Source organism: Stenella coeruleoalba (genome assembly GCF_951394435.1).
Source record: "Stenella coeruleoalba genome assembly, chromosome: 13".
NCBI classification, from domain to species: Eukaryota; Metazoa; Chordata; class Mammalia; order Artiodactyla; family Delphinidae; genus Stenella; species Stenella coeruleoalba.
The window spans coordinates 68766940-68777817 of record NC_137159.1 but is presented as its reverse complement, the minus strand read 5'-3'; the positions used below and the strand labels follow the sequence as shown (position 1 = coordinate 68777817).

The 10878-nt window shown below is 41.7% G+C and overlaps 1 protein-coding gene across 4 annotated transcripts; it reads right to left on the bottom strand.

Annotated features, from left to right (window-relative positions):
• Positions 1–9: 9 nt before the first annotated feature.
• Positions 10–10870, bottom strand: SUPT7L (SPT7 like, STAGA complex subunit gamma). 4 transcript variants are annotated; one of them, XM_079940270.1, is made up of 6 exons: positions 10510–10805; positions 9620–9720; positions 8284–8902; positions 4525–4849; positions 3377–3614; positions 10–1810 (listed from the first exon to the last, which is right to left on the bottom strand). In XM_079940270.1, exons 3-6 carry the CDS (start codon positions 8694–8696, stop codon positions 1548–1550), a joined length of 1239 nt encoding a protein of 412 aa, XP_079796396.1. In that variant the 5' UTR covers positions 8697–8902; positions 9620–9720; positions 10510–10805; the 3' UTR covers positions 10–1547. The 4 variants fall into 4 exon arrangements, with proteins under 4 accessions (XP_079796396.1, XP_079796394.1, XP_079796395.1 ...); XM_079940268.1 differs by lacking the exon at positions 10510–10805 and adding an exon at positions 10820–10870 and having other exon boundaries at positions 8284–9720; XM_079940269.1 differs by having other exon boundaries at positions 8284–9720; positions 10590–10805.
• Positions 10871–10878: the final 8 nt, after the last annotated feature.

Below are 10878 nucleotides of genomic sequence, written 5' to 3'. Positions count from 1 at the left end.
GAACTTGTCTGGCCTATGCTATAAGCTCCATAAGGGCAGAGACAGTCTTACTCATCTGTGTATCCCTTGCAGAGGACCCAGTACATAATAGGTACTCAACAAATGTTTGCTAAGTGAATGAATTAAATACTAGGTGGCTAATTTATGGAAACTGACCACCTGATGTGTACTTTCATCAATAAATAAGCAAAAATAAAGCTAAGCCTGGAACAGGAAGGGTTTAGATAAATGTGCCAAGGATGTACAATTAGCAAACTTATAAATGATCTGGTAACAGTTTAAATTATAACCTCATTTTGTTGCTATTGCATTCATATTTATTCTCAGTGCTGGATATTTAAGGCACTCGATGATGTGGGCCTTGATTTCTGGTCTCCACTAAAGGAGTGCTCTAACTTTCACAAGACTTGTATTCTGCACCCCCAAACCAAACTTCAGCAGTATTTAACATGCACACATTTGCTAATTACTCCTGATTATTCCAGTGCTACATCATTTACTTAATAAATACTGGTTGAGACTATCAGATGCCAAGCAGGGCAGGTACTGCTATGGATGAGTAACAGCAGTAAAGTTGTTCAAGACACGATGTAAAGCAGAAAGGTGCATACTGTTATCCTTTTGGCGGCTGCCCATCCAGTAGAAACACAATGTGCAGACGGAATTCTGGCAAAGGAATGGACTGTTCTCTGATGGCCAAGCAGATGCAACAAATGAAATAGGCACAAGCCTGTCCTTGGACAGGTTCTGTTTGCTTCATTCACAAAGGAGAAAAATGAAAGGAGCAACCAAAAAGTGTACATGGTGAAAATATAAAAAAAATCTGAATGGAAATAAAAAAATAAAGATGGTGGAAATACATGGAATAAGTCTAGAGCAGAAGAAAATATGTGGCTGAGATAGTAGAGGGCTGTATGAAAAAGCAAAAAGCCTGTTTACCACAGACCACTCTGACTTCATAGGCGACCTCATGGGCAGCAAAAACAGTTTGAAAACGACTACTGATAGATAAGCTATGCAATGTTTAGCTATTTCCTATTAGGTATTAGCACTGGATTCCCAAGGACTTCGACCAAAAATGAAGCAAGTTAAAAAAAAAATTGACATCTGATACCAGCATATATTTACTTGTGAGTCTATTCAAGCACAGCTTTGAGGCTTAACAACATCTCCATCTTCATAATATCTCTGCAAGGTAGGTAAAAGCAGTATGATTCTTCTCAGTTGTGCAAGAGAAACAGCTCTAGAGAAGCTAAGTCACTTGTCTAGTCACACAGTAGATGTCAGGGACAGTGCTTTGGTCTCTGGATTACCATCCCAGTGTCATGATGTCTGTGAAAGGTAGCTTGGTTGTTGTGGAAAACTACAAAAACTGGATGCAAAAGGAAAAAGCAGACTTATTTGGTTAAATCCAGTTCCACTGATATCAGGAAAATCCACTGTGTTTAAGAATAAAAGTCAAATCACTGTTTATGGAAACGAATTAGAATACATCAAGGTTTTCTGTTGGGTCTTGTAGGTCTGGAGAGAAACTCTCCCCCTTTGCCTTATATTTTCCTCATCCTCTTTTTACAGCGCTGGTTGAAAACAGGGGAGGACCCCATGAGGCTGTCAGTGGAGTGGGAGCCGTAGCTGCTGTCTGAGTCATCAGGGCTCTGGGGGATACCAGCTTCACTCATGCCTGACATGGGCTCCTCGAACACATCGCTGCCCAGCACGCCATGCCCAGAGACGTTGCCTTCTTCACTCTCTTGCGGCTCCATTTTCACGTGGGCCAAGTTCCAAAGAAGTGAAGCATTTACTTCTGTACCTGGGAATGGAAGAAGAATGTAGAACTAACTAGCAGTAAGAAAGGCTGGAACAGGGCTTCCCTGGTGGCACAGTGGTTAAGAATCCTCCTGCCAGGGCAGGGGACACGGGTTTGAGCCCTGGTCCGGGAAGATCCCACATGCCACGGAGCAACTGAGCCCGTGCGCCACAACTACTGAGCCTGTGCTCTAGAGCCCATGCTCTGCAACGAGAAGCCACTGCAATGAGAAGCCCACACACCACAACAAAGAGTAGCCCCCTGCTCGCCGCAACTAGAGAAAGCCTGTGCACAGCAACGAAGACCCAACGCAGCCAAAAATAAATAAATAAAAAAAATAAATTTGTTTAAAAAAATCTATTAAAAAAAAAAGGCTGAAACAAAGTAGGAGACATGCACCACCCAGGGCCAACTGATGACCTTTGAGGTCAGTTTTCACTCTGATTCTCTACTTGGCTGGAGAATATGGTGGTTATTCTCTGCTCAAACAGTTATCAACTCTAAATATCTTCTTTTCCACTTCCTCACCCTCCTTTACCCCAGCTCATCCACCTCCATTTTCCCTAAACTAGGGAAGTAAAACTATGCTCGTGGAAAGATTCATGGTTCAAAGGCAGGCACAACCATGGGCTCTTAGGTGTTACATTGGCCTGTCCTTTTATGGGGCTGTCTTGTTTTCCTGCCTTGTGTTTGGGTCCCTGGTCCTCTCTCACATTATGAAAAGTTAATGACCAGTACGAAATGCTGGCAGCTGTTCCCAGACTGCTGAAAAGAGACATGACCCCTACATCTGCAACAATTTCTTTTTGGCTCTCCTGCCTCCGTGTCTTCTAGCAACACTGTTCTGTGGTTATTACGTCTTCCATGGTGAAAGGCTCTCTGCCCAAAACTTTAAAAAATGTGGCCTAATTCTGTTTAGGCTACACTGAAGGACTGGCTATTTGCATCATTTGTGCATTGATGACATGACAATTTATATTTGTAAAGAACTGAGCGTCTAGACTAATTTGCAATCTAACTGACTTAGGGATCAAGTCATCTGGTTCTGAAGGTAATCACAGGGTCTATCTGGAAGAAGAGGCCAGCTGCCTGTAACTGGGTTGCCCTATTTCAATTCCTTTCAGTTCCAACTTGTTGGGGGGTACTTTAGCAAGGAACCCCAACTATTCAAACATCCCTGAGCAATTAACATTACTCCATCTATCTGGAAGTTGCCTTAATCAATTCAGTACAAGCAGCAGGAAAGACCAGAATACAGAGGACAGGAGGCCATCTGCCCACCCAGCTGGGTCAGCTGAATTAACTCTGGTAATCACTTATTGCATCTACATCCTAACTAGAAATAATTTTGAAGAATGTCTGTAAAGCTCTGCTAGTCCTTTCTTCCTTAATTACAAAGAGAATGTTGGTATCTGTAGATCAGTGAAGCTATATTCGTTTTCAGACTTTCCATTCTCCTGCCCATCCCCACTTTTGTTCTTCCATCTCCAGAGTTTGAATCCAAAACGCAAGAAGTACTGAGACTGGCAGATCTCCCAGAATCAAAATGGGTAAGTTGTTTTCTCTTACTTGAAGCCTGTGGTGAAGCCTCGACCTCCAGGTTAGATGGGAAGCGTTCACTCTGAGCCCCAAGGACTCCCATGGGCAGTGACTGGTCTCCAGAAGCAAGGTCAGCCTCCAGTTCCTCACTGACAGGGAAGGTGATGTCGCTCACAGGTTCCTCCTTGATCTTTACAGGTTTAGTGTCCTCTGTGGCCTTCTCAGGATTGACAATCCTTTCGTACTCTTCAGAGAGCTGCTTACTAATCTGTTGGCAAGCAAGAGTCAATTTTCCAAGTTAAAAGCAAGTTGGATAGTCAGCTTGTGGCATCCACGGAAAAGCCAACAGAATATGAATATGCATAAAACATCACTGCCAAAGGAAGGAATGTGAGTTTGAAATTCGTAAATGACAGAGACATGTAAAGAATATCTGTTTAGCAGAGAATGTGTATGTCATTAATTAAAAGGTACATAAAGGTGAAAAATATTTAGACTATTATATCAGAACTGGGACAAAAGATCACATTTTTAGCTATAAAAATTAAGATTTGACATAGGTACCACAGGTGGATGATGAACACTGTAGGAAATCTGGGTCGTTTAGCAAAGACAACTGGGTGTTAAGAATTCCTTACCATATTTTAGATTTGGGGAAACCGAAACAGTGAACAAAATGCCTCAGGCCACAAGGGTTGAAGAGCTCAGATATTTCTGTTTCTAACCAAAAATGGTGTCTCCCCCACCACACTCCACCCTTGGGCAGCATCACCTCACTCTGTTTTGTTTCTTTCTCATAGCACTTAACGCCATCTGAAATTATTTTGATTATTACTTGTTTACTTGTTTTTGTTTCCCTCTCAACAAGAGTGCAAGCTCAAGGAACTTGTTAACTGCTGAATCTCATAGTGCCTGACTCACAATAGGCACTCAATAAATATTCGTTGAATAAAAGCATGCTAACCACATGCTATAATTTCACTGACTAAAGGAGACCCCTGAGTCTGGCCACGTCAGTGATGAGGCCAGTGGAACACAGCCAGGGCCGAAGAGGAAAGCAGGGTAAGTCCACTCTGTTCCAAGACCCTGTACTCTGCACCCTAGAGCAAGTGTTAGGGATCCTGCTGGACACCCCTAGATTACACATCTTTACCCACTTCTCCTCAGGGTCCTCTCACCTGCAGCATGTAACTGTGATAGTCCTTGATGCGGTGCTGCCAGAACTTCTGGAGGGAGAGCACGCTGCCAATGCCCACTTCATGGAAAACCTGCTCCATCACGTCGGGGAAGGGAGTCTGCCCCAGCCGGGCCTCCTGATCCACAGCAAAGCGCAGCAACTTGGTGAACTTAAGACAATACTCGTGTGCCACATCAGTTAGGGTCTCCAGGACACTTTCGTTAGCACACTCAAAGCCTGCGTGGGCTAGGATTGTGGCCACTGCCTGGTAGAGGAGCTGACGGCAGGAGTGCCAGCTGAGTTCAGTCACAGGTTCCCCTTTTCCACTGAAAGCGGAGACATGCTAGTGTTATTAGTGCTCTTGCAAAGGGGTGACCTGTCCTGTCTCCCTAGGAAATTTACAATCCCAATCAAACCACCGGCTCAGCTTTCCAGGGGAATTCTAGGTAGGTTACATAGCCCAGTGCCATCTTGTTGCTGTCAGGGCATGTCTCAACAACCCACAGTCATATCCCTGAGCTGCTCCAATTAGATAAAGTTTGAACAGGCAATAGATGCCTGTAGTAAACAGTATAAAAGGGTATCTAGTGAAAAGGAAGTTTCCTTCTCCTTATAGCAACTGCTGGATTTTGATCACTTTTAGGATATGATTAATTTTAAGAGTATAGCTCAGATACTGCTCAGTGGTGCTCTATTTCACCAGAACATAGGTTCCTCACATGCTGGGCAATATATGGACTTCTAGAAATTCACAGTCCCAATTAGGAGATTCCTATTTAACTACAACAGACCATTTGTAAAGCTGGGAAAGGAACTCAATTTTATAAAAGCAATTTAAAACATATATAGCTTACAAAGCATTTTTATCCTGTTTTATGCTGTGAAGTGGGCAGGGGTCCATATTTCTTCATATTCCTATCCGGCAGGTGAAGAAAATGAAGTTCAGAGGGGCTGACTTGCCAAAAGATTTTGGGTATTATTAAGTGATAGAGCTTCTGCCTTTAGATCCCATGTTCTTAATAATACACTGTTTTGCGCCTAATCACTATGACAAAGATCCTAATCTTTCCCAAACAAAATAAAAAACCTCAAAACACTGTCTGGTCTCCTAAAAATAACTTTTAATGAGCTCCTAACAATTTACCCACTCTCCCGAAATTTCCTATCTTCTGCCTCCCTCTGACAAAGTAAATAGATAAAAAAAAGATAGGGTACAGAAAATTACTTTTCCCTGGTCCATACTTGGCATGCGTCACCCTGTGCTTGCTGTACAGAGTGCCTGAGGAGCTGCACACCCATGCTGCTGTTATCTGCTCAGTAGCAACTACTGTAATTCACATAATAATTGGAACATAAGAAAACCAACTGCCTAATAACTTTTCATTCACTGTTTGCATCATCGTTTCCCATGGCCAGTCTCTCTGGACCAAAAGCTAAAGGCTTCAGAAGTGCCTAATAAACAGAGCTAAATCAGTATTGCTTTGCTTAATATGTGGACCCATTTCAAAGGAACATAATTCTTCCCGTACCCCCATAGCTGATGCAAATTATTTTTGTACGCCATTTCTTAAATATGTATAAAACAAACTACGTTTAAACTTCTGATGTTCACAGAATCTTCCTAACAATTAAAATTAGAAAATTGTCACAAAAGTACAAATTCTAAATAATAGCATCAATTTAATATGAAGGACAATATTATTTTGTTAAAGGTAAATTGCTCTCAAAATGTAAACTTGGTACTGATTCCCACAGAGTAAGTGTGTTGAAGTTAGGCACATCTATACTAACACGGGGCAAGCATGTAACGACACAGTTCTCCCTCCCTTTTTCACTATTCCAATGTCTTCAGAGCCTTTGATTAGACAATACACCATGACATTTTCTGGCCTTCATCTGGCCCAACTGCAAGCCTTACTTAACAAGTCTATTTCTGTTCTTTTCTCATTAGTTTGGGACAATTAAAATAGTAGCAACTATTATCATCAATAGGCAGATGCACTAAGTGATATACAATATTACTTATGTAGTATTTTTGCCAACATTTCATTTGAATCTAATCTTGAGGAAATAATCAGCAAATCCAGTCTGATTTGGGAGAGCCTACAAGTGACCTAAACTCTTAAAAAAGATTAATATCATGTATTATAAAAGGGGGAAGCTATTCTGGCTTAAAAGACACTAAAGAGGCAGAGAAAGACAAATACTGTATGATATCATTTTTATGTGGAATCTAAAACAAACTAGTGAATATAACAGAAAAGAAATAGACTCACAGATATAGAGAACAAACTAGTGGTTACCAGGGGGGGAGAGCGAAGAGGGGCGGGGCAAGATAGGAGAAGGGGATGAAGAGGTATAAACTACTATGTATCAAATAAATAAGCTACAAGGATATCTTGTACAGCAAAGAGAATATAGCCAATATTTTATAATAACTTTAAAAGGAGTATAATCTATAAAAATATTGAATCATGATGTTGTACACCTAAAACTAATATAGTATTGTATATCAACTATACCTCAAAAAAAAAAAAAAGACACTGAAGAGGTATAACAACCAAATGCAATGTGTGAATCTTTGTTAGGTCCAGGACTGGGAACAAACATACCTACAAAAGATATTTTGGAGACAACTGGAGAAATCTGAATACAGACATATTAAATGATAGTATTTAATTAGTGTTCATTTACTTTGACGTGATAATGGTTATTGGGATTGCGTAGGAAATTTCCTTATTCTTAGGATAAGTTGAAGAATTTAGGGGTGAAAGAATGCTGAAGAATTTAGGGGTGATATATTGCAATGTCTGCAACTTTAAAATATTTGGCAAAAAAGGTCTTATGTGTATATGTATATATATATGTTTGTATATTTGTGTGTAAATGTGTGTATATACACTTACACATACGTGAGAGAGAGAAAGTAAATGTGGCAAAATGTTAACAATTGGTGAATCCAGGTGAAGAGTATTTGGGTGTGTGTCATACTATTATTTAAACTTTTCTATAGGTCTGACAAAGTTCAAAATGAAAAGGAAAAAGTAATTATTTGGCACCAAATGCAAACTTTCACACTGAAACCTAGTAGTAGCCCTAGGTTATAAGGCAGTCATTCAGAGGACCTGGAGCAGGGCTTCTCAAATTGAAATATACTTATGAACATTCTGGAGGTCTTGTTAAAATGAAAATTCTGATTCAGCAGGTCTGCATTTCTAACAAGCTCCCAGGTGATGTTGATGTTGCTGATCTTGGACCGGATTTTGAGTAGCAAGGATCAAGAACATTTTTCTATTATTATTTCTTAAAGTATGTTATCAAAATGAAGATACACAATTAAAAATTCTTGTATAGAACTTGGAGATTCCTAATAGTATGAGAATAAGTCCATGAATCTCATTTTAAGGGCACTGAGCTAAACCCATATTATACCTTTTAATGAAACAGAAGGACTAGACTCTGAGGACTATGTGACCATGGCCTATTTTACAAACTAGTGTAGTACTTACTCCTAGTAAAGTGCTTGGCACATATTAGGCACTCCATAAATATTTGCTGCATCAGAAAATAAAAAAATAACAGACTCTGGATTCGGAAGATCAGGGTTCAAGTCCTAGACTTCCCACTAATTACCTGAGCAACTTTGGCCAAGGCAATTACTCTCATCCTCAGTTTCCTCCTGGAAATGTGATTACCTGCTTAACACAGTTGTTGGGAAGATTTTTTGAGAAAAGTAAGATATAGCAAAGCCTTGCCTTACCGATAAAAGTCACTCTCTGGGTCACTGTGCCGGATGTGGAATGGGGCGCTGGGATTCTTACAATCTAAAGGAAGGAGGTCATCAGGAAGAGGAGGTGACCCAGGGCAGGACGGAAGAGGCTCACTCTCTTCGGTCTTTACACCTTCTGTCTGTTGCTGGTTCTGGGCCTGAGCTGTGGCAATGAGGTTACGCAGACGTCGGTTGTGCTGGATCAGCTGAATGGTGTGGATGGTGAGGCTGCATGGCTCTGAGGGGATATCCAACATAGTGGGGGGCTTGGGCTTGTTGGCTGAGGGTTGGTGCAGGGGTGGGTCATGGACTTCTACCAGTCGGAACTCCCGAGGGAGCAAGTCAAAGGAACTTCTGTTGGTCTGGCTTGATGAGATTGGTATCTCTCCCCAGTATCTCAACATTTTGGAATAAGAAAGGAAGAGCTTTCAAGTTAAATATAGATGATATCCGAAAAGCAGTGTTTTAAAATCTCTAGCAACTGCAGGTTATGGGCTTCTGTAGTGAAAAATATGAAGTCTAGCCAGTTATTTACATAAAAAGTAGGCAGTTCAAGACCACTTAGAAAAATGTCAGTGTCAGCAACACTGTAGGACCAAGGATGTTCTCCCTGAAGAAATTAAGAGAAATATAACTGTTAGATGCCAGTCATCACAATCACACACTAGGACAATTCTTACTGGACTGAACCACAAGGTAGAGTTTGGGTCATCAGTAGATTAATAGCTGCAAGAGTATCGGGGGCTATAGTGTCCATATTTTCCATCTCACCCTACTAACTCATCACGAGAACTGCCATCATACCCAGTCCTGAACGATTTGCAAGGCAAATACTTCTCAGAGTATCTTGACACATCTGTCCTGGATTAGTAGGAGAAAAGGGAATAGAGTTAAAGATAGGAAAAGGTGGTTCTTTTTTTTTTTTTGATGCAGCTTGTAGGATCTTAGTTCCCTCGACCAGGGATAGAACCCAGGCCTGGGCAGTGAAAGTGCCGAGTCCTAACCATTGGACCACCAGGGAATTCCTGAGGTGGTTCTTAATTTGTGAATGCCAGGCATGGGAACCTTTAACTGGTCCTGGTGGAAAAATTTATGAACCACTAACCTAAACGGTCTTATGCATTCAACTTGACGTATACAGGGAAGAATCTGAGATATCTGCTGTCTCCTAACAAATATCCCTTCCTTCAGTCTCTCCTTATATCTAATCTACTCTCTACAGTAATGCTAGAATTAATATTTTAAACTCATTGCCTATTGGAAAAAAGTCAGTCAAAATTTTTTTGGTTTACCATTCAACAACGTTTACAGTCTGGCTTCAACTCACCCTTCCAGATTCATTGCCCATATGTCTCTTCAAATTCAACAAACATTTACCGAATGCCAGGTATCATGTGAAGAGATAAAGACTAATGCAAGATCCTTACCCTGAAGTGAGAGAGAAAAACATAAAAAGGACATTTCAATATTAAAATGTGTGGTAAGAGCTGTTCTAGAGACACAGACCTGGTGCAGTGAGAAAACACAAAGGAGGAACTTCCTGGAGAAAATGATCACTAGATCTACCAGTATCAGACTACTCAGGCTGAGAATGCCATGCATTTTCACAGCTTAAAGATGTGATCTCTGCCAGAAATGCCCTGACACCCACCACATCCCTGGCAGACTTGTATTCATTCTTAAGTATGGCTTAAGTCACCACTCTCTATCACCTCCCCAGTACAACTCCCTTCATCATATTCTCACAGCACTTTGCATGTCTCCATCACAGCATTTATCCCTATATTTAAACTAGTACTTATCTCAATTTTATTCTTCCATCTAGCTCTCACAACTGTGATCTTAGTACAGTGAGTGCCTACTACATGCCGGGCTTTGCCTTTACTGTTAATTCCAATCTCCCAACTTCTCTATGAAGTAGATACTATTATTACCCCACTTTGCAGATGTGGAAGCTGAGGCCTACTGTCTTGCCTAATGTCAGAAATGGCTGAGAGGGAAAATCAACACGGCCAGGCTCCAGGGCCTGCACTCTTAACAACTACACTATGCTGCCTCATTAATTGGTTTCGGAAAGAATAAAAGAACAAACGAATAAATGAATGAACCAAGTGACAACAAAAATCGCCCTCTCCCCTAGCTTCACCGAAAGGAGCACGAAGGACAGACACCAAGCACAAGCAATGCCCAAGTCCCTAGGGGGGGCTCCTCCGTCACCGTCAGCAGGCGCAGGCGCCAATCACAGGGTCCTGGGGTCCCCTAATGCTGGGGCAGCCATGACACAGGGACATCTGGACCTGGACCGAGGCAAGGAGGCTTCACTATGGACTGCCACGTCGCAGGTGCGGGGCTGGGCGGCTGTACGATTCCGAGAGGCCCGAGACAAGGGTCGCGTCAGGCCCGGAAAGCTGGTGTGTTGATTAGTGATTCAAGACTGCCGGAAGCGCTTCTTCTCAATCAGGCGCTGCCACAGGAAGTCGTTATAACCCAGTTGCAACCTCTAAAGATGTCCCCATTGCGACAGTACCTCGACCGCCTTTTTGCTTTCCTCTTCTTATAACTTCCCAGGATACTCATTTCTTCACA